Below are 22,942 nucleotides of genomic sequence, written 5' to 3' on the forward strand. Positions count from 1 at the left end.
TCTTTCCTGGATTTTGGCTTCAAACAATATTCATAGTAGAACTTACTATAAGTTCATTCATCAAAATTTCTTTTAATTATTTAGCAATTGGAGGCATTCTGTAGCTGTTACTGAATGCCCTAATCTAAGTAGCTCTTATTAAACCCAAGATATTGCAGAAGTCAAGGTCTGAAGTTCTGTTTTAATTTTAAAATTCCTGATATTAAATGGTTGTTACTGATCCTGAAACTCTTTTTAAAATGATCCTCCTAACTTCTGTGTTGCACTTCAACTTCACTGTGGGAAGGATGGGAGTCATCAGAAATTTGGATTGAGAGAGACAAAAAAGTCACACAGATGACAAATGGTGAATATCCAAGCTGTTAAATGCCAGATATCTATATTAGAACCTAAAACTGTTGCTTCACAATTCCTGACAAGCCACTGAAACAGGCTTGAGAGCCTGTGAGAGAGTTCTTCTGTAAGAGACTTATACGGCAGCAGAATATTTCATTTGCTTTGAAATAGTATTCAGTGTGTAATACTAAGAAACTGTATATATGTAGTTCTAGATAGAAGAAACCTAATCTTCTTTTCCGTTTTAGTTAAATCCCTCGAAGTTAGAAAAAAATGAAGATGTAAACACTAATTTGGCACATCTACTCAGTATACTTTCAGAATTGGTGGAGAAGATATTCATGGCAGCAGAGATACTGCCCCCGTAAGTCTGCACTTTTCTGTTCAGTTTTATATTTGAAAATTCCTGTTTCCATGAATTACATTGCACCTTATAATGATGTTCTTACTGATTTATCTTAGGGGCGCAGAATAGACACAGAGGAATACAGACAGGGGGAAAATAACCCTTCCGGGAATTAATAGTGTTTTACAAAAGCCTCTGGCTGGCATACTTTGGTTTCTTTTAAAGGAGAAGCTACTAGACCCAAGAGATAGGGGAAAAAATAGTAATAAAATAATTAATCTCATATTTTTACAAAAAGGTAGAAGACAGTGCTAGTTAGCAGACAATGATATGTATTTGTCAGTCCTTGAGATGGAATTGTTAACAGCATATTAAAAATACAGGTAGGTAGTAATAGTGATACCATGCTATGCCTGTTTTTGTCTGCTAGGGAAATACAGAGGTTGTTTTTTTCCCCCGCTTCTTTTAATTGATAAAGTAACTTGTTTTCATACCTCAGATTTGAATCGTCTATTAAAAACTGGACAGTACAATTTCCTTTCATAGTGTCATTAGCTTTTAAAGTATACGAAACCCTCACTTTTGAGGCAGTGGAGTAGCATGGAAGTTCTTTGGTTTTAGTGCTGGCAAGGTTAGCATTGAAAAATTGCGCTCCTTTTAAGTATATGATGCAGTGATCAACATTTTCTGAAATACACCACAGATTTCGTTTTTTATTTTTTTTTTTAAATGGGAGAGGACTATTGCTGTGCTGATTAACTTTTTTAGCTTTTTTCACTATGCATCATGTAAGGAAAGAATAGTTTTTGTTTAGTTAAGAGAGAACCTAAAAGAAAAATCAACCATCAAAATGGACTTCTTTCAAAAAGGAAATACTACTCAAGGAAACAGTTACAAAACATTTAATGCACATCGGAATGATCACAGAATTGGACAGAATGGATTTTCCTTGTCATTTATAAATGTACTTTTTAAAACAAACTTTTAAAATAGAATTTTTATAAATGTGTTAACTTTAACTGAGTTAATTTATAATTTAAGGATTTCTCTAAGTTACTAATGTAAAGTTGGTAATAGTTCTGCATCAAGTAGGACGTTGGTCTAGGTCCTTTCTGCCCAGCTTTTTTGATTCTGTAAGTTTAATTGTTGCAGTGATCCAGCCCACTGTTAGGCTGGGGCAGTTGAATGCCGATCAAATCAGGGCTATCCCTTGGTGGATTTCCCCACCCAGGACAGTGAGTCGGAGGGTGGGTCGATGGGTGGCACAGAAGCCTAAGCCGCATCCCCCTGGGCAGCACCCGGGTTCAAACTGCCTCCCCGTTAGAGAAAGTTCTCTGTTATTCAGTTGTTCATTGGCTCCCTGTTGTAACTCCTGCCTCCCGGTTTCCCCCATTGGTTATTGTTAAATTGTATCCTTCCCCGGCTTGTATCTCATTGGTTGCCTTCCCTTTCCCCACCATTTTCAAACCCCCTACATAACTGAAAGCGAAAGCCCCTCGGCACCTTTTTTCTGGTTGCTGGAACCTCTGACAATAAACCGGTTGGAACCCAGACCAGGGGCGCCTCTTTTCCTTTGCCTCTGGACTAACGTGAGCCCAGACCATCGGCCCCTGTTGTGCCTCCTCTGTGGAGGAACCAGCATGCGTGCCCAGCCAGCGCCTTTCCTGCTACCAAAGTCAGTCCTGAAAGATGTTGCAGAAGTAATGCTGTGTCCCCTCTGACTGAGGGCACACCAGAGCTCGTGCCAGGGACAGCGTTATTTAATGCAATGAGAAATTAACTGCTATTTCTGCAGGACGCTGAGGTATATTTATGGGTGCCTACAGAAGTCTGTTCAAAACAAATGGCCAGCTAATACTACCATGAGAACCAGAGTTGTTAGGTAAGTTACTTGTCAGCCTTATTCTGGAAATAGTTCTTCCAAGCCTTGTTGAAGACATACTTCAGTGTGCTTATCTATGTTTCTTTCAGTGACAAAACTGTATGTACTTACACAGGTTACTGCAGTGTTTAAGATATTTACGATGATGAAACACAATGTCCCAATTAAAGACTGAGCTTGCTGGATTCTTGGTCTTGTTCTTAGAGCCTTGCCAGAATAAAATGATGTAGTATAGAGGTCAGTATAGCTTTAGTTAATGGTTTTAACTTCGAATTTACAGTACTACAGCCCAGTCATGTAGAAATGTATTCTAGAGCTCCTCTGAAAATGCTGAAGGTTACAGAACCTGGCTCTACTGAACTCACACCAGCCACCAAAACTCCAGTCTATTTATTACTAAACCAGCGCAATACAAAAGTTTTAGCTCTGTTCATTGCCAGGGCAGGTCAAAAACCTTTGACAAAGCTCTGGTCTTGACACTTTTTCTAAATGTGGTGGGGATTTTAAGGGTATCAGAGCCACAGTTTTCCTTTTTGTGGTGTCAGGCAGTTGTGTGAGTAGCGGAGGTTAATCTCCCATGGAGGGATCTTTCAGAGGATTTGTCTTTGGCTTTTATTGATCATTTTGACACCAGAAGCCTTATATGTTCCATACTGTGAAGGAGCATTGCCTTCAAATGGAGACTGCTCCTACTCTAAAGAGTTCTTTGTACTCTGAGGGGCTAAGCTGCTGGAAGGGTGTAAAGCACCGAAGTGAATTCCGTATCTCTTACTGTTCCTCCCCAGCTCCAAAGAGGACCACGTCGCTTTCATTAGTGGACACACAGCTCACTTTCAGAGTTTTCCCAGTGGGCTCCACTGGATGCTAAAAATACTTTATCACTTGCTTTTTTGGTGTTCCATTTTCACAAGTGGATAGTAGAGATTTCTCTCTAGAGTGCAGAGTTTCACAGCCTTCAGTGATGTTTATTACTTCACTGCACTATTTTTGGTTTAAGAATGATTAAATATTCAGATCCAGATGGACAGTTTTTTGATATCTGGGTATCTTTTCTATTGTATCAGTCAGAATGTGCTACCATTTCTCTTTGGTTTAAAACTTCCATGTAGGTATTTGCTCATTCTTAATTTGGGTAGGTTGACAAAGGTAAGAAGCATCAGATCTTCACGATCAGCAGGGTCTCTGCTAGATGCGTACCTTGTTGGTCTTCAACTTTGGGCACTTTAAAACAGGGACTGGCGTATGTGCCATGACTTCAAAATTAATTACTTCTAGCTTTAAATTCTCACCACAGAAAGTATTTTAGCTTAACCTCTGACCAAGAACTGCTTTCTTACCACCCCATAACTTGCATTTCTTAGAGATAAGACATACCTGTAACAGAACATACTAGGTGTCTTGGACTTACAGAAGGTGCATCAACCTCACTACTGTTTGTCATTTAAAAGAAATGCAGACATTTCCATAACTGTGTACTTTACAACAGGCAAGGTTCCCTTCCTCCCTTCATTAGTGGTCAGGCTCTGGTATTGCTGAGGTGAAATCCAGCCTGCTGATGGTGTCCAAGGACAAAATTACAGATGTTTCAGATTGATTTAAATTGGTTTGTATGTCACTTCATTGTACAGTAATTAGCTGGAGTTGAGGTTAACCTGAATGGGTGATTTTTTACCTCTGATATTAACAGGAAGATAGATTTTTCTCATGCTGCTGAAGCCTATTCTGGGTTCCTGTTGAACGAATTCCTAGTTCCACAGTTAGAACAGAGCACTCCTTTTCCAGCTTTTTAAATGGCAGCAATTCTTTCATGGTGTAAAGTAGCAGATCCCTTATTATTTTTCTACTGAAGTGTGCTATCATCAGGGATAATGGATCAGCTGAAGCTGACCTAAAGGTGTGTTCTGCCAAGAGAGGATCCTTTTGCCCATCCACTCCTGTGCTCCAGCTTATGACGGCTTGAGGAAGTGGGTGGCTGTGGGATGGATGACTTGCAGCAGCAGAAAGTGGAGAACTTCTGGGAGGTCAGAGACCAAGGACAGCTCCTTTTTGAGGCCAGCATGGTCTGGGATTGGCTTAATTATGACTTGGCAATCAATTTCTTCCTACACAATTTGAACAGTTCACCTTTATTGGGAAATCAATGTGCCTCTTCTTTCAGATTTCACTGCAGTTCATAGAATCGTAGCATGATGTACAATGATCTTAATTTTTATTTTTACAGAGCAAGGGCTAGTTGCTTGGTGTTTGTCTCAAGATGCCACATTAACTTTATTCCTGATACACAATTTTACATTAATTTTCTAATGGTTTTGAACGAAATGCAATTTTCTTTCCATTTCAGTGGCTTTGTTTTTCTTCGACTGATTTGTCCTGCTATCCTGAACCCAAGGATGTTTAATATCATCTCAGGTGACTATGTGCTTCAGATTGAATCCATATTTTATGCAGCAGGAGACATGAAATCGCTGCAGTGTCTAATGTAGCAAAATAGGAAGCTTTTGAATGCTGTGTTCGAAGTCAAGTTACCCACATCAGTTGGCTGACTTCTTCTTGGAGCGTATGCTTTTCACCCTCAAAGGCTTGATTGTGGATATCCCCAATGTAATTCTGAAGTCCAAAAAAACATGCATTATGATATTTTAATAATAAAATTTTGAGTTAAGCCTATCATTGTTTCATTTATTTTAGCAGTGTGAAAAATATAATTATGGGAACTTCAGATGTCACTTTCAATACAGTGCAATGCTGGAGTTAACAGCTGAATGCAATGGTATCTCTGAAATGAATAAGACTTGTTAAGTTGCTATGTGTCTGCAGAGCTTGGAATACCTTTGTGCACCTTGAACAATTATTCTTGAACAATTTGTTTGACTGTCCTGCTTAAGGCTTCCAGACATTAGAGTGGTGTTTTGACTCATTAAATACAGTTGATCTTAAATATGACAGAGAGATGGCCTTCAGAAAAGGTGAAAAATAGGAAATACAGGAGAAAATAAAAAATCTGGTTCAGAAAAGCTTTTTTTCTTCATTCAGAGACAGTTTTTAAGACAATGTGGCATGTTTTCTACCATCAGTCTTTAAACTGTACTAAAAGAGGACTGTGTCAAACAGAAAGTTCCTTTCTCTCACACAGTAATAATTTCTGTACATGCTTTGAAGAAAGCATTTGAGAAACATGGCCTGGAACAAGTGATAATTTCTCCGGCATTTTATTATCTTTGGGTGGTTTGCAAGTTAGGTACTTCCTAACTTGGGTTGCACTGTGACTGCAGGTGTGAAGAACTACTTAAAAATTTGAGCAATGCCTTTTAAGCTTGTACATTACAATCCTGCTGAGCTACCTCCAGCCTAGTATTCTTGACTACTGTTAAGGCAAACTTACAGACCTTACAATCCTATAACCCTGTCAGTGGAATGCTTTTAACCTGGCCATTTACCTTAACTGGAGAGAAAAGTAATTTTGTGGGATAGTGCTGGGTAACATCACTTGTTGGAAAAGGAAGTTCTAACTGACTTAAGTGGTTAATGTAAAGTGTTTATAGTGACAGTGATTACAGACTACAGTTTCATGGAAATACAGGCCAGGATTGCATGTAATGTTCACTCTGTTTTCCGGCTGCCAGTAACTTAAAAGTGTAACTTGTCAGTGCCCACTTACATGGGTATAAGCAAATAAGGAAAACGCAAACTTTTTTTTTTTTTTTAAATTTCAATGGTAAATGTTTTAACAAGTAATTCCCCTTTCCACAAAACTGCTCAAGTTTTGAGCAAATGGTTATTATTTCACCTAACTCTGAATAACACTTACTTATTTTGCCTTCTTGTTCTGTACGCTATTATTACAGAAAATCAGATATCAGATTAACATGGCTTTTGGATATTACAGAAGGAATATATTTTACTTTACCAAGTGATGTCTTTCACACGCAGTTGTTTTATATTAAAATTCTAGAAGAATTAATTTTCATGTGTCTGCTGTTAATTTTAAATGGAATGGCCAGTGACTCTATACTTTGCATTCCTGCCAGATTCTCCTTCCCCCACTGCTGCAAGAACACTGACGCTGGTCGCCAAGTCTGTGCAGAATTTAGCAAATCTGGTTGAATTTGGAGCTAAGGTAAATATAATTTTACACACAGAGAACAATTTAGAACTGTGTTTCCAGTACACTTTTCACACATTCCTGTGTAATGCATGCAAAAAATCTGTTGCTATTTTCTCATGCAGAACCTCTGAGTTTCTCTTCCTCTACTTTGATCCTGCATTTATCACTCATTAGATTGGTGTTTTCTGTGGTAGAGCACTTCAAAGCTCTCCCGTTTATACTATCGCACTACCAGACATAATAGAAACTGTAAGTCAAGTTTACCTATTGCACTAAAAAGCCCAAGCTTTCACTAAAGTTTCTAATAAAACACTTAAGAGTGCCAGCAGTAACTGGTCTCAGTTTCCAGGCGGAAACATTACTAAAAATAAATCTGTTGACTTAAGCATAATTAACCTGACTTCAGGCTGGCATTAGAAAGCTGTTTCTCTGACACACAGAACTTGGAATGTAAGAGTTAATGACAAAACAGAAAAGAAGGCACTTATTCCTGATGATACCTCTGAACATAGAGCATCTGTTCACTGCAAACATGTATTCAGAGACATTCATCTTAATGCAAATTTGTATCTGCATGCATGTGTAAGAAAAATTCTGAATCACAGATTCTCAATCTTCCGAATACCAGAAAATACCAAATTCTGTAGTCTATTGATTGGCTGCACACCAGACATGAGAAATTCACTTGAAAAAAGATAATATTCCAATGTACATACTTGTTTTGCAGTGTCATTTGCCTGACTGCACTATGTTTGCCTCAGATGTGACAATTATCTTGGCACTGATTTGTTAATGAATACTTTTTGAAATTACTAGGAGCCGTATATGGAAGGGGTAAATCCATTCATCAAGAGCAACAAACATCGCATGATCATGTTCTTGGATGAACTTGGGGTAAGTGGTTAAAAAAATACTTGCTGAAGTTACGTAGCAGGATTGTAAATGAAAATTCTTTACACCTCTTATTAACTAGCTCAACAATGCATCAGCTCCCACATAATTCTGAATTCTTTTATCTGAGTACATTTTAAAATAAATATTTAAAAATTGCTGGTCTGTCATACGGAATTAAAACCATCAAGTATCTTCTCAGACTTACTAATTTAGTGTCTCTGTAAATGTGAGAAGCTGAAGTAAATTTTATAGCTATGAGATTAGAAATTTTGGGCAAAAATACAAACCTTTCAAAAACATGTTTTTAAACCAGAAGTTTTTATATATAACCTGTCACATGGTTTTGACCAGAGATGAAAACGAATTTTTGTTTTAAAAAATATTAGGTTGAATTTCAGTTAGTGCTGGCAAAAGCTTCACTGCATGCATTCTATATATTGTAGTTTGAAAGTGAACCACTATCACTGTGTCCTTTCAAAGTGTGACTGTTTTGTGTCTGTAATAGGTGTAACAGGAGTTAGGTCATCATGTTTTATATCTATGTATTTTAAATCCAGGAATTAATTTTAAAAAGAGAGATGAAAAAAATGTGCTAAGCATCCTGAATTAAGCCTTTGAAAGTGATCTAGAAGACATCTCAGAATACTTTGATAGAATGTAAAAACAAGTGTGGCATTTGGGTATGTTCCAGATGTCATCCTTTTCTGATTAAACCACAACTTCTGCATACTATGATACATCACTTTTCTTTAATGACAGATTTTACATGAGGTCTGTGATAACTGTTGGTTTGAAAATACCTGTTGGATTAATCTGCTGTTTTAATTGCAGCATCATTGGTTTATGATCAATTTAATGAGTTACTTGATAGGTAACAGCAGATTTTGCTGAATTTTGTTGCTCTTGCTTCATGTAGATAAAAAAATGCTCCTAAGGGATGGATTCCCCCTTTCATTTAGAGGGTTTGAGTCTCTGTATGCTGTACATTTCTGGTTAGCTCAAAGGTAGTAGAGCAATACCAGATCTTGTAGTAAGAATCCTCCTAGTACTAGAAACTGCAGCAGAATCGCAAAACACATGCCTGTTAAAAGGAGAAAATAAACAATTAATTCATAATAGAAAGATGGACTGGAGGTTTAGCTGAAAGACCAAAATTGGTCGTGGTACCCTAAATCTGCTGTCTTCTATTTTGCTGAAGAATGTTCCTGAGCTTCCAGACACGGCAGAGCACTCTCGAACTGACCTCTCCCGTGACCTGGCAGCCTTGCACGAGATCTGCGTGGCACACTCGGATGAACTCCGGACGCTCAGCAACGAGCGAGGGGTGATGCAGGTGAGTTAACATAAATCACAGGCAGGGGTGCTGCTATGTCCTGAGTTACTCCTCAATAGTGGGGTTCTTTTGTAGTATTTCTGTAGCAGTATGACTGATGTTGTATTTCACCCGGAGGTTATTAGCATGAAGGAAATACTTAATCCATAGTTTTGTTTCTTTATGCAGCAAAATGAAGTAGGTTTGGGGGGTTTTTTTACATCTGTAGAGGAAGCCTTAAACCCACAAAATTACGTCTCCTGATAGACTCTCTGGGTCTTAGTTTTCAGATCTGGATTTTTTCAGTTGAGAACTAAATTCACTTTCTTTAGCTTTCTATTAATACTTCATTTCTGCTTCCTAGTTTGCCAGTACACTTGTATGCTTGGCAAACTGCTGGCAAACTTGTAGCAGTGGGTTAGCTATACACTTTCTCCGCCTTTCTGTTAACCACAAAGCAGCAAGAAGATGCATGGGAGGAGAGCCAAGGTCTGTGACACCATTTTAAGATTACCCTTATTGACTAGGGAATCAGACATTTTCTCTTTTTAGTAATATATTTAAACTACGGAGTTGCCGGTCTGATAGGCTGATGCTGAAAATGCTGTTCAGAGAGGACTGCTCTGTATCCAGTAGCTAACACGTAGTTTTACCAATTCACTCTCTCTTACAGCACGTTCTTAAGAAGCTTTTGGCCATTACTGAACTGCTACAACAAAAACAAAATCAGTATTCAGTGTCTAACAATGTTAGGTAGCAGCCCTCTACCTGAATTCTGCATGGATCCAGCATGCCCAACATGCAACTCTCACCAGTATCACTTTGTATTGGGTTGACCCTGAGTTGATGGACAGTCTTTAAGACCAATTACGCTTCTCACAATTTACATATTTAAACCGCACAGAAAGGCGGGACTTCCCCTTTTTGTCGGAGCTCGCTTGCTGGAAGGTGGGGAGGCTCCGAGCCTCCCGGCCCCGCTGGGCCGGGCCGGGGCCACTGCCCCTTTCCCCCTTTCCCAACGCTGCGGCACGGACCCTGGGTCGCTGGGGGGAACTGTCCCAGAGCCGCAGGCAGCTCAAACCAGCCATGGACTGCTCACAGCTAAACCCATCCAGCGCAGCTTCTGGGGACAGGCGGGTCCTTCTCCTCTCCATGCGGAGCCGGCGGAGTCAACGGGAGCCGGCAGAGCCTCCTGTCTGCAGCCAGCACACTTCGTGCTGAACTGAAGAGGACACCACGCAGCCAGCAGCACAAAGGGAGTGAGGCTTTCTCCATCGTAAAGCCTGAACAAGAACACCCTTCAACATGGCGGCTTCAGAGTCAGAGAGAAAGAGAAGTGAGTCACGTGAGATGGAGCTGGAAATGGCGATGGGAGAAAAGAGGGCGGTGCCGCGATTCTGGCGCGTAGCTTAAAAGAAACCTTCTTGCATGCCGTGGTGAGAAACTGTAATACCACAAACTGTTTGTCTCTTTAATCCATCTGAAGAACATGGGGGGATGGAGAATCCTCGTGTGCCTGTGAAGATTGTGAAGAATGCCTATGCCAGGCTATATAGAAGTAGTAAGAGGCTGTTAGAGACTTGTGGCGAAGAAAAGCCTTTGTGTGCAGGCCAAAATAACTTATCCTTAAAAAGATTAATAACCCCATGTGATGGCCCATGTTTTGCAGTGTGAAGGAACTGTGAGATTTTTCATGGGAGAGATGTCCTACACACAGCAGATTGTTTGTTTCCGGGCGGGTCTGCTGTTAGTGGCAGTTTGGGAACCACGTGCAACTGAAGGAAAACCCTTTTTTCCTTAAGCATAAGAGAGAGACTTTTCAAGAACTGGAACACTGACTAACATCCCATGTTCTGTTATCCCTTGTGTGAGCTGGATAAAAGGAGAGAAGTGCTAGGGGGGGGAGGATTTGCTTTAATTTTTTTTTTATTTTCTCTTTACTTTTAATTCTATTAGTAATAAAACTCTTTCATTGTACTGCAACTGTTTAAGGTTTGTGCCTGCTTTGCTTTTCTCCTAATTCTTATCTCACTGAAGGAAAATAAGTAAGTAATGAATATTTTGAACCAAAACCACTACATTTAATTGGTGTTTCCGCCCGGTTTCGAACTCAACCCGCTACACACTTTCTTCTTGCTCTTGCCAAAAATAGCACACCCTGTCACATTCCCAGTGATGTGTGAACTATGCAAAAAGAAAACAAATACCCTGTTGGTGAATGATTGTACCAGCAGCTTTTTTTTAAGCTATCTGTGCAGGACATTTGCACTTTTTTTTTTCCACTTGGAAACAGTTTTTACAACCTCTGAGCCTTGGTGTACAGTTCACCTTCCTCTGCAGAGAAAATGCTGTGACTGTGTCCACGACTTCGAAATTTTCAGCACCTCTGATTGCCAAAGTTTTTGCTGTCTGGTTGGAAAGGAATTATCAACTGACATGAGAAGAAAGGTGGTGTTCTGACAACCACCTATAACTGGATAACATTTCTTACTGTAATTTCTGACTGGCTACAATAATTATGACTTTTGACTGTTTCAACCACTTTTAACTTGTATTTACCATTTCCAGAATTTGATGTTATGGTAGGAACAATGTTTACTGTACACTTTTTATACCATGCTGTTTCTCTTGCTGGAATTATGTTGAGAGAATATGCAGAATGGGTCTTGTCAGCTTTATTTTTTTGATGTGCCACTGATTCAATCTGAAGAGTTCTTCCATCAAGAACTGTATATCCAGATAAATCACAGTGCTTTTGTAAAATGTTTACAACAGTAAATAATTTGAGTTCAGTAAATTTATTGATCATTGTATCAGACATGCATGCATTCATTAAACTGTTTTATAAAATAGGTATTGTTTGGTCTTTTTAGTGAAAAATAAGTTTTTAAAATAAGTCAAGCTCCATATCTCTGACTCTATGGAAACCGTCTAACTCTGGATGCTGTGGAAATTTTTAGTGTCTGCACTGGTGGTGTACTTTGCAGTGTTCACCCTGTGTCATTTTTTGAGCATGAATCCTCAGACAGCATTACCTTGTCCATATGCCTTAAGCTGTACACTACTGGGTGAGAAAGTAGATGTTAAAACACCTTGGGTAGGCTGAGATTTAATAAAAAGAAATTATTCCGTGGGACTGGGGTGAGGCACTGGCACAGGGCCAGAGAAGCCAGGGATGCCCCAATCCCTAGAAGTGTTGAAGGTCAGGTTCAATGAGGCTTGGAGCAACCTGGTCTAGTGGAAGGTGTCCCTGCCCATTGCACTGCCACAAACTGTTTAAAAAAATGAAAAGTAAAATGTGCTGTTGATTTAGAGGGTATTTCACCATCACCATGTGTTATGTTCTAGGCAGTGATCTAATAATAGGGAATAAAAAGATTCACTGACAAGACTAATGAGATAATCAAATATTTTTATCGTATGAACGAACACTGTTGTAGACTTTTATAATGCCTACACTGTTTTTCCTGTTAGAACTGCCAATTCACTGTCACATAAAATCAGACTTTACTTTTGCACCTTTGCTGTAGTATTATAGTGGCTCTTGCTGTGTTGCCCTGGTCTACAGTTGGAACAGCTTCTTGAAAGCTGAGAGCTCCCAAATGTCACATGTAAGGCACTGGGCAGTCACATGTGATGCTCTGCCACAGTGACAATACACCCGTTTGCAAGACCTTGTTACTAGGAAAGTCTTTTCTTAGAAGAGTCCCATAACCCTGTCACGCCTGTATTAGACTGCATCTCAGAGGAGTAAATAATTTACCTTTCATTCTGTCCTACTTAGGTCTTTAACATATATAAAAGGGATTATTTTTGGATTTAGTTGCTTGGTTATAGGCAATACAACATGGTAAAAATACAGACTGGAAGACAGAGCTACCTAGCTAATCTACCTGTTACACACAAAATGCAGCAAAGAGAATGAAATTGGGGAACACCCAAAGCTGCACTTAGGTGTGTGTATTGTAGAACTCTAACAGGATGTATGAAAAGGAAATAAATCAGCTGCTGCTCTAACCCTACACTGGAGCCACATCAAACTTTTTCTGAACCAAAAACAACTTGTGGGCCAGTTTTTTTGAAGCAAGTAATTCTTGCTAGTGTCAGACCTGTAAAGGGTGAGGGTTTAATGGAACCATGACTCATTCTTTTAGGAAAGTAAAAGGCTTTACTGCCAACGTAAGAACTATCAGCACAAAGCCCTTAGGACACATAAAAAGGAACCTGTGGCAGGCAAAGTCACACCTGACACCAGAGAGTAGTTCATGCAGTGGTAGGAGTCCATCTTCTTCAAAGTAATGCTGAATCCACAAGATCATCATCAGTCCACTCTTCCTAATGGAAAGGAAAACACAACACCTTGAGCGACATCTGTGTGTGGTGTGGTGTGTGGTGTTGATGTGCTTTGTATGGTCTGGATTTAAGAACTTACAGAAAGATTCCAGGAACACAAGACTAAAAATATAGTGTAACTTGGGGCAAGTCAGGCCTTTAACCTTAAAGCTAGTTATCCATACCTATGCTTACAGTCATGGAGACAGTCATGTTAGCAGCCCCTTTTCAGCACCTGTCTGAGATAAAGAAGCATGAGCTTTATTTGGATAATGATGTAGAGATTCCAAAATAGCTCATACTGCAACTTCTACTACTGTCTTGTGCATTTCATGGCTTTGTCACCTTGGCAGCTGAGTCATCTGTGCTCAACCATTACCTTTTTACTATCATTTCAAACTGATGAGCTTGCCGTACCAGTTCTGGCTTTCCTACTGATACTAACCTTCAGCTGCAAACAACTAAATCCAGAAACATGTTAGAAATTAGATCAGAATTGACTATGCACTTGTAGACTACAGTCTAATATCAGCTAACTACAGGATTAATGAAGCCTCAAGGTATGAGCAGTTTGCACACTCAGTAAGCTTTCAAAAGTTAAGCACACTTTATATCCTGGCCAGTTCAGATCTGATCTTTCCTGTGAGAATTACTCAGAAGTGAAATTACACAAGTAGAAACCCAGTTCAGATACATCAATAATGAAAAATCCTGAGTTTCAGGACCTTTGGAATTGTGCAAGAGTCTGTCATGCTGTAGGCTATGTGAATTTATCCTATCAGGTTATTGCCTATCAGGCAAAGAATTACAGATACTAATTAAAAAGAAGCTCCAAAATCAAAACTGCCTCAAACCACAGCAGAGTAACTGACACAAATTAAACTGGGGCAGGGAACAAGTGAAACCTCCAAAGCTCATATGGAGCTGTTTTCTTAAGCCATTCTGTCATAAAGTGAAAAATTTTGCAAGTGCCTGTTATATGGAGTTGCCAGTTTCAATATACATTTTAAGACTAGCATTTGGAATAAACACTAAACACAAGTTTTTGCAGCAATAAAGTTACAAAATAAATTTAAAGTTCCACATTTTGTTAGAACATACTTTCGATACCAATTTTATTTTAATCTTGTTTAAATAATGTTTTAGATTCTAATTTGACACTATAGCATCAACCTACTACGATAATCTCTAATAGCAAAAGACACAAATCTTGTCTTTTATTTTCAGAGTTTGACAGGTGATCCGCTTCAGATGTCAGCACATTTTTCTAAATGCCATAGTTAGTGTGTCTTAGACTACCAGTATCCAGTGTCTTAGTATCAAGATGAGTCTAGTTAAAAAGGGTTCTTCACCTCTGCCAATGTGGAATCGCTCCAACTTCCAGTCCGTATTACAAACAAAAGCTCTGGAAGGTGTTCATCTCCGATGTAAAGGACAACCTTAGTACTGTTATCATTTGTTGAGTCACCCTCATCAGTTTATCTCCACCTTATTTATACCTGGTCTTATATCCAAAGTACTAGCTACCCATCTGTAATTAATGCAGCCTTGTTAGCAAATTGTCTGACATAAATTTAGTCCAGCACTCTATACTGCTTTGAGCAAGAAACCAAATGAAGTAAATAAAACTTTCAAAGCACAAGAAACAGCAGGAAGGATAGTCTGCGTGTTCATTCCCCTCTCCACAAAAAATGGGTGTTCAAGAACACTTTCAAGTGCAGGTGAGTATTTTTTCCATTTAAAATGGAAAAAAAAAAGCTGAAAAAGGTTCAGTCTAAGCAACAATTAAAATTATATTACAGATGCATAAGTTTATCTCAGTAGCCGTGTCACTTCTGTCCTAGCAATTAAGAGTGAAAAAAACAGGAAAAACTCATACAAGTAGGTTTACTGACCTCATCCATTTTACATTTCTTTGTGACATATTCATCATCTTCATAGCCTTTCCTCTTCTTCCTAACCCAGAAGAAAAGTGGAATGCTTATGTATTTTTACAAGTTAAGACTATCTTTATTTGACCCCAGGATTACATTGTGGACATACCTGTTCCATAAAAATACTACCAAAGCCTCAGCATGCAGCTTGCTGCAAGTTCAGAATGCATACTGAAGTGAAATGGGCAGAAAAGAAAAATCAGGAGTCGTTTGCCATCCACATAATTCTTAAGAAAACATTAAGCCTTTATAACATTCTTGTTTTAACCACCTGATTTTAAAGCCCTTAGTTTTCATTACATACAACATAAACTGGCCACACCTTAGGAGCCACCCAGTATTCCAGTTTTGTGTTACAAAATAATCAGCTTGCAGTGCAAATCAGCACAAAAGAACCTATTTTAGGTATAACTGAAAGCACTGCTTTGAGTCTTGGATCTCAGCTTCCAGTAGATACTCATAGCAAGCAGGCAAACACTGTGTGCACATCTAAGGGCTTCCATTTTCCATCACTCACAGAGGTAAGCAAATACTAATGTTCCTATGCCAATAAAAAAGGCCGAAGTTTAACACATCCAAGATCTACTTACAGGTTTGTATTAAATGAAAGCTCCAAACTGTGACACTTCTCTAACTTCTGTTTTAGAGCAGCAACCTCTTCAGGCCTCGGCAGTTCGTATCGTTTTATGAGATTTTTCATGCCTAAAATGGCAGCAACACAGATCTAAGCACACAGATAATTTCTGCTCTGCCTTGCTGTGTTGGGTCTGTACGGCAAGATATTGTTAGTGGTGGGGGCTGCAGGGCTGGCTTCTGTGAGAAGCTGCTAGAGGCTCCCTCCAATATACAACAGAGGCAATGCCAGATGGCTCCAAGACATATACTACCACTGGCCAAGGCCAAGCCTATTGAGTGACAGTAGATATGCCCCTGTGATAACAGATTTAAAGGAAAAAAACCCAAACCCTGGTGCAACACTAAGTGCTGCTAGAAAGAGGAATGAGAATATATGAGAATGGCCCTACATCTACCAGGGTCAGTGACGAAGGAGAGAAAGGAGGTGCTCCAGGGCCTGAAACAGATTCCCCTGCAGCTCCTGGTGCAGACCATGGTGAAGCAGCTGAGCCCCTGCATGAAGGTCAGCAGGAGTGTGGAGCATGCAGATGAACCTGCAGCCTGCAGAGGAGGCAACTTTGGAACAGCTGGATGTGCCCAAAGGAGGCTGTGACCCCTTGGCAATACCATGCTGGAACAGGCTCCTGGTAGGAACCTGCAGACCCTTGGGAAGAGAAACCTCTATTACAAGAAGGTTTGCTGGCAAGATTTGTGACCCTGTGGGAGACTCGCACCGAAGCAGCCTGTTCCTGAAGGGCTGCATCCTGTGTAATGGACCCACATTAGAGCAGTTCATGAAGAACTGCAGCACATCAGAAGGACTCATGTTGGAAAAATTTGTAGAGGACTGTCTCTGTGGGAGGGACCACACACTGCAGCAGGGGAAGAATGTGAGGAAGAAGGAGCAGCAGAAACAACACATCATAAGCTGAGTACCCCTGCACTGAAGGGAGAGAATTCAGGAGTGAAATTGAATCCAGGAAGAAGGGAGGCATGGGGGAAAGACCTTTTTAAGATTTGGTTTTCACTTCTCATTATCCTACTCTGATTTGACTGGTAATTAATTAATTTCCCCCAGCTGTGTCTGTTTTGCCCATGAGCGTGACTGGCAAGTGACCTCTCCCTGCCCGTATCTCAGCCCATGAACTTGTTTTCTTTTTTCTCCCCTGCCCAGCTGGGTAGGTCAGTGATAGTGTGGCTTTGGTGGTCACCTGGCATCCAGCTAAGGTCAGCCCACTGCACTTGCGAATTACACAACCCTATCCAGTCTCCAGTGTGGCTGAGTATTGCTTACGTCTCAGTCAGGCTTGAGCCAACAGTTCACCCTTCCTTCCCTCATTGTAACTACAATCAAACAAGTCTCTAGCATCACTGACTCTGGATTTCCTTAAGGCAGAGTTCACATTACTCTGCCAACAAGCTTCAAAATACACAGGTATTTTTTGCAATCAGCATTGTACCTGCTGTCCTAAACAAATATCAGTTCCAATCTCATTAATAATGCAAATTCATTTTACAAGATTTTTTCTCTGCCACCAGTACTCTGCAGAAGTCATTTACAAATGCTTGAAAAATTTCCTTCCAACCATCTTAGGTTTATGGAAGAGCTGCCTTTGGGCTAAAGCTACCATCCATAATAACTGAAGAGTAGTGATCCCAGCATTCCCTTCCATCTCAGCAATGGAAGTCTAAAGATGCGATTTAGAAGAAGAAAAAGGAAAGGGCATCTTAAGTTTTATAAACTGAACATAAATTGAATTTGTAGACTCTGGTTACTTGTATGATGCATTCACTGCTCATGTCAGGCAGCCTAGTTTCACTGCCACCACTCCCATTTTAAGTGCATGCATTAGCTTAACGCATTCAATAACTGATTACTTACTGAGAATTTCGTATCACAGCCTTTTCATTTAAATACAAAAAGGTAGTAATCAGTGTACTACATTCCCTTTTAGCTTAGCTAAACCATGGTAATATTCTTAATATTTGTTATATATACACACACACACACATTTCTCTCACTAGTGAAGCTAAGCATCTTATAGCTGAAACACCTCATAACTGCAGAACAGATGTGCAGTATAAATCTTGGCGTAACACATTAATCATTTAGCTTACAAAAGGCACCTTCTGGTGGTAGTAGTTGTTACATGCAGGCTTTGCCTGAAGCTGTAGTGTTTAAGATATGGTGAGGTGACTTGAAAAGCAATTGATTTCTGTCTTACAAAAAACATTATTTAGTTCTCGAAATAAATTTCTCACTTTTGAATCAACTGCTAGCACTTAACCGACTCTAGCACTTATGTTCTGAAAGCACCAGGGAGGTCCTTAGCCTGTTAATTTATTTAATTTGTTCATATTCATTTGTTTAATTTATTTGTTCATTGTGTCTCAGTCTTTTTTCCCCTTCCATCGACATGCTGGGTAGTTTTCTACCTGCCTGCATTTTACTTATGCATGCCTTAAGGTGAAGAGAACCATTTGAAGCACACCCTTCTATCTAAAGCTTCTGTAATTTGGAAAAAGATGGTTTTTCCTCCTTTCCAGATATTCTTTATCATACTTTTTCAATGTTTACTTACATTTCATGTCATCTAGTAATCTGGATAAGGTTGATCTGTTTTCTTTCAGCATCAGACTTTCTGATAAATAGCTGCAAAGAGACACAGAAGAATAAATTCTTAAAAGTGTCATAATAATTTGTAGCAATTCCTATGAATTAATAAAAAGTGTATTATTTATTACTCATATCTGCTAGAGCTTTATAATTAGGTAAGAAGGAACGCTTTGGTTACTTAAGTGCTATAAAGTGATAAAGAAGCAAATTTGTCACTGTAAGAATGTGACAAAAGTACTTCCCCAGCCATAGAGAAGTAACACTGCCAAATGAGACATTTCTAAGCCTCATGGAGCTAAGTCAAATTATATTTAAGATTCTATGACAACATCACACTATTGTACAGTACGCCCACAGGACAAACAAATACTACAGAAGAGTGGTTTTCAGACTGACCAACAGACAGCAGAGCTTGCAAGACAGGCCTGCTTTTTTTGGCAGCTGAAAGCTATTACTAAACCCTGTTTTGCCTGAGCCTATGGGTCTCTTCCTCTTCCCAAGGAGATTAAACTTCTCTTTAGTAAGAACCCTAATGCACACTGCCTGGGTAAAACCCCAACACACACGAGCAATGCCCTCACCAACAACCACAACAACCAAGGAGTTCTATCCCCTTCATCATGGGAGCAACAGGTCTTCCAATTCCCAGGTGTTCTGTACCAGCTCTGCAGGTGCACCTGCTCACAGATCCACAGACTGAAGCTGCACCAGCAGCTTCTCTCATGTCTGGCAGGAAAAGCTCACATCAAACAATAAATGACAAGGCTGGAACAACTGTAGGGTGCAGACAGATAACAGAGGCTTGAATTCTTCCTGAACGTGCAAACGAAGTTCAGACACCTTGAGTCACACACACTATCTACAAATTATTTTAATTCTTTTTGCAAGCTTGCCTTTCTGAGTTTTGGCACAAGCAGTACAGAATAGAGATCTAGGAATAAAGTTTCAAGTTAAAGTAAGCACCTGAATGTTTTTACACAATTCTGAGAAGACAGTGAATCCTGTAGCGAATACTCCCAACACTCTTTCTTTTAGAAGAAAGATGTGAGATACATTTAGAGCAGATGGAAGATTTTATTTTAAAACAACTTCTTGGATTTAGAGGTGTTACACTCCAGATGCAAAATGCTCACAGGCTGTGGCATGGTATTACAGCAACCACCTCAGCTGTTTATCTGAAGAAAAGTGTATTTTTTGTCCATAAGAGAACTGAACCAAACAAACTACACATTTCAGCAAACATATCAAAGTGTTTGATAATGCCTGTGCAAACACCAGTGGCAAGAACACAGAAGGGAAAGAAAAAACTGATTTAAAGCAACACCTTAGCCCTGCTTCATATCCATGGAAGCTGAACAGCAGCAGCAGCAGCCAAACACAGCATGTTGCAGCATGCCCATTAGCTGTCAGTTCAGCGTAGTTTCAGGTGATTCTCAGTTTTCTATCATATTTCCACTTTCTTCATGGTGTAACCCCCAAGCTGAGTCTGAAAATCCTATGCTGTTCTAATTAAGGCAAAATCACCAGGGTTTTTTTTTCCCTTTTTCCAAAAGAATATAAAAACCAGACAGCAACTAACTGCTTTCCTCACCTATTTGTGAAAATGAACAGTACCACTGCATTCTAAAACATAAAGAACAGAGCAGTGCTATCAATCAGTAACTACACAATTCTACTAGTTAAGAATATTAGAGCAAAACAATTTTATACATGAAGCAAAAAAACTGCTTAAATCACACCTGTAAGAAAGAAAATACTACCTCTCCATATTAATTCCTGCTCTTGAGCCACTAGATAATATGGCAGTGAGAGCTATCTGTGAGGGCGTAAAGAGCAGATACGCATCTGTCAGAGCCACTCGATTAAGGAAGTCATCAGCTGTTTTCCTCAGAACTTCAGGATTTTCCAGCACTGGATAGCGAGTCTAAAAAGTAATGATTTAGGAAAATAAGCAGCTGTTTGTCATTCCTGTTCATGAGCTCAAAACACACAATTCAACAGTATTTTATAAAGCTGAAAGGTAGCAGACCATATTTTTATTTCAAAAATATCCTAAATAGCTTAAAGACCACAAGTGAAACAACTATCTTTTAGGTATTTGTCTATCACTTTAGAAATTAGATCTTTTAAATTACAGCCACAAAAGGAAATAGTTTTTTATGACAATGCATGACAGACTTGTATTTCTTTACTATACATAGCATGTAGCATAACAGAGAGTATTACCTTAATATCAATTAGAAATCCCTCAAATGGCCTGTATGGATTGTGGATGATAAGATGGAAGTTCAGTTCCTGAATAAGTAGCAGTTCATATTCCAGTATTTGTTCAAGAGCTTTTTCCTGTCCAAGAGGACTTTCTCGAAGGTTACCAACAAACTGTGCACTGGATACATTAAATTCATCTACTTTACAGGCCAAAAATGCACATGTCAGCCTTGAGGAGGGAAAAAACAAAAAAAGCAAAAACAATTGACATACGCAGCATCCATTCCCCTATCAAGAATTCTGCTCAGAAAATTTGTGTATCTTTAAAACATGATGTTCTGAACACAGCAAAAGGATAGTGAAACTGAAACCATATTTTGTCTTTACTCCTACTTAAGTGCTCAGATTTTCTTTCTTGGTTTTTTTTCAGGTCTTTACAAATATAAAGATCATACTTCAATATTCCATTTGATACAGTAACTCAAGAAGGGTTATAACTCACATTATTATCCGAGGATGATACTCCATCACTGAGTTATTGAGGTAAAAACGTTTGAAATACATGCAAGCTGTTCCCTAAATTGAAAAAAAAAACGGGGAGGGAAAAAACCAAAAATGGATTAAGAAAAAATATAAGTACATAAAAAGAAAAAAAAATCACAAAACAGCCAAGTTTAAATATATACTACAGGCACACAGGATACATACACCAAGGCACTAAGACACATACACAGCCATGTCATTAAATATTTCAAAGTCTTTATTTTTGCCTGTAAGAGCCTTACAATATGACTGCCATACAAAATAATTTTATTTCTTAGACATATTTTGGAAGACAATGCTTAAAAAGCCAACAGTATCTTTATGAAAAAAATTTGGTAAGGCTGAAAAAAATCATCCTGAAAGTTGTGAGCAATCCCAACCATTTGACTTTTTGGATCAGTAAATTCTGCAGCATGTTTATCAGCATGAAAGCTGATGCCTTCCAAAACGAGACTCTGCATGGGCTACTTCTCAAACATCAGTCTGGCTTCACAGAACATGCCATGGCAGTGACTGCCACCTTTCAAAGACATCCTCAAGCACGGCACTCTTCACCACACCTGCTTCGAAAAGGGAGGACTAACGGGACAAAATAAATCATACATCTTAATAGCTTAGTGAGAGAGAGGCACAATTTCACTCGGTTCTTCAGCTCTAAGTCCCCGCTTCTCCCTTCTAAAACACGCTCTTCTGCATTCAAGACAAACCCCCGTTCACAGTAATTTTGTTTTTCCTTTGTAGGTTAATATTTTGTCAGTACTTGATCCAGCTGATTTTATAGTCAGACCAGCATCAATGCTGGAGCCAACAACTGAATGACAGCCCAAATTTGGGACCGCCTCCTTTAGCTACTGGGAGATGGTTTCATTTTATCATCAAACATTACCGCCAACCATCTACCGCTATTTTGTTTCTACTCTTTGTAAAGGGAAACAAAACAATTCAGTCACCCATGCAAGTTTAAGAGCCACAAGCAAAAGATCACGTTGAAAAACATCAGGTTTTGAAATGCCTGCATGTGTCAGAAAACGAAACAAAAAAGCGGCCACAGACTGTAGCGCTAGAAGAGAGAAAAGAGGCTTTAAAGATATCCGTGCTCTCAAGAACAAGCCACGCAGGCAGCACGCGAAGGAATAAGGAAGGGCCGAGACTGCGGCTCCGTCCTCGTCTCGCTTACCACAACGGACCGCGGCATCGCCGGCTTGAACGCGGCGCAGAAGTCCAGCAGCCGCTTCTCGTAGTACTTGCATAGCGCCAGCTCCTCGTGCGGCTCCAGCAGCACCGGGTCGCCCTGCGGCACCTTGGGAGAAGGAAAGCCGCGCCTGAGTCCGCCGCGGTCTCACCCTGCCGGCCCCGCTCCCTCCACCCCGGCACCGCCCCGCGCCCGCAGCCCCCGCCACCCCCGCAGCCCCGCGCACCTTCCCGCTGGCCGCCGCCCTGGCCCGGGCCCGGCGGTTCCCCTCGGCGCGGCGCCGCGCCAGTTCCTCCCCGCCGCGAAAGGTCCAGTGCCGGCGCTGCGTGCTGCTGTGGAACATGGCTCCGCAACATGGCCGCACCCGCGCATGGCACGCCGGGAGCCGCCCCAGCGCGCGGGGCGCGGCGGGGTGGGTCCGGGAGAGGCCCTGGTGAGAGAGGGACGTTTCCGTTTCCTTTTCCAAACTTTTCATTTTTTAGGACGACCTCTGGCAAAAAAACCGTGTCGCTGTTTTGTAAACAACGTCTGTAAATTTTTGCACAATAGCATCACTCTCTTGTTTCTCTTTCGGTTTTATTAATGTAAACTTGCAAGTTTACACTGCACTTGTGCAGGCTCACCTC

At 40.1% G+C, this 22,942-nt stretch overlaps 2 protein-coding genes across 6 annotated transcripts in view; one reads left to right on the forward strand and one right to left on the reverse strand.

Moving 5' to 3' along the window:
• The window catches only part of RASA1 (RAS p21 protein activator 1), a 57,036-nt gene extending 47,139 nt beyond the window's left edge, over positions 1 to 9,897 (forward strand). Inside the window, exons 19-25 of the mRNA XM_042028121.1 lie at positions 585 to 700; positions 2,478 to 2,564; positions 4,906 to 4,973; positions 6,593 to 6,681; positions 7,486 to 7,563; positions 8,762 to 8,896; positions 9,549 to 9,897. Of these exons, the coding sequence (XP_041884055.1) occupies positions 585 to 700; positions 2,478 to 2,564; positions 4,906 to 4,973; positions 6,593 to 6,681; positions 7,486 to 7,563; positions 8,762 to 8,896; positions 9,549 to 9,632 (657 nt within the window). The 3' untranslated portion in view covers positions 9,633 to 9,897. The remainder of the gene's footprint in view (positions 1 to 584; positions 701 to 2,477; positions 2,565 to 4,905; positions 4,974 to 6,592; positions 6,682 to 7,485; positions 7,564 to 8,761; positions 8,897 to 9,548) is intronic.
• CCNH (cyclin H) overlaps positions 1 to 22,683 on the reverse strand; it is a 29,109-nt gene extending 6,426 nt beyond the window's left edge. For 2 of the 5 annotated variants that reach the window (XR_006016084.1, XM_042028125.1), the window contains exons 1-9: positions 22,543 to 22,683; positions 22,302 to 22,424; positions 21,084 to 21,157; positions 20,600 to 20,810; positions 20,134 to 20,297; positions 18,339 to 18,409; positions 15,732 to 15,843; positions 15,103 to 15,163; positions 13,121 to 13,210 (exon numbers count right to left, since the gene is read on the reverse strand). Coding sequence is in view for 4 of the 5 variants with exons in the window: in XM_042028125.1 (XP_041884059.1) it covers positions 13,166 to 13,210; positions 15,103 to 15,163; positions 15,732 to 15,843; positions 18,339 to 18,409; positions 20,134 to 20,297; positions 20,600 to 20,810; positions 21,084 to 21,157; positions 22,302 to 22,424; positions 22,543 to 22,659 (978 nt within the window). In the remaining variant the exon portion in view is untranslated. Of the gene's footprint in view, positions 1 to 1,568; positions 5,172 to 8,293; positions 8,645 to 11,528; positions 13,211 to 15,102; positions 15,164 to 15,731; positions 15,844 to 18,338; positions 18,410 to 20,133; positions 20,298 to 20,599; positions 20,811 to 21,083; positions 21,158 to 22,301; positions 22,425 to 22,542 lie in introns of those variants that run through there. The other 3 variants (XM_042028124.1, XM_042028126.1, XM_042028123.1) reach the window with 3 other exon arrangements.
• Positions 22,684 to 22,942: the final 259 nt, after the last annotated feature.

The sequence above is a fragment of the Corvus kubaryi genome, unplaced genomic scaffold (genome assembly GCF_017639235.1).
Source record: "Corvus kubaryi isolate FWS band 111438036 unplaced genomic scaffold, C.kubaryi_AGA036_p1.0 37302, whole genome shotgun sequence".
Lineage (NCBI taxonomy): Eukaryota > Metazoa > Chordata > Aves > Passeriformes > Corvidae > Corvus > Corvus kubaryi.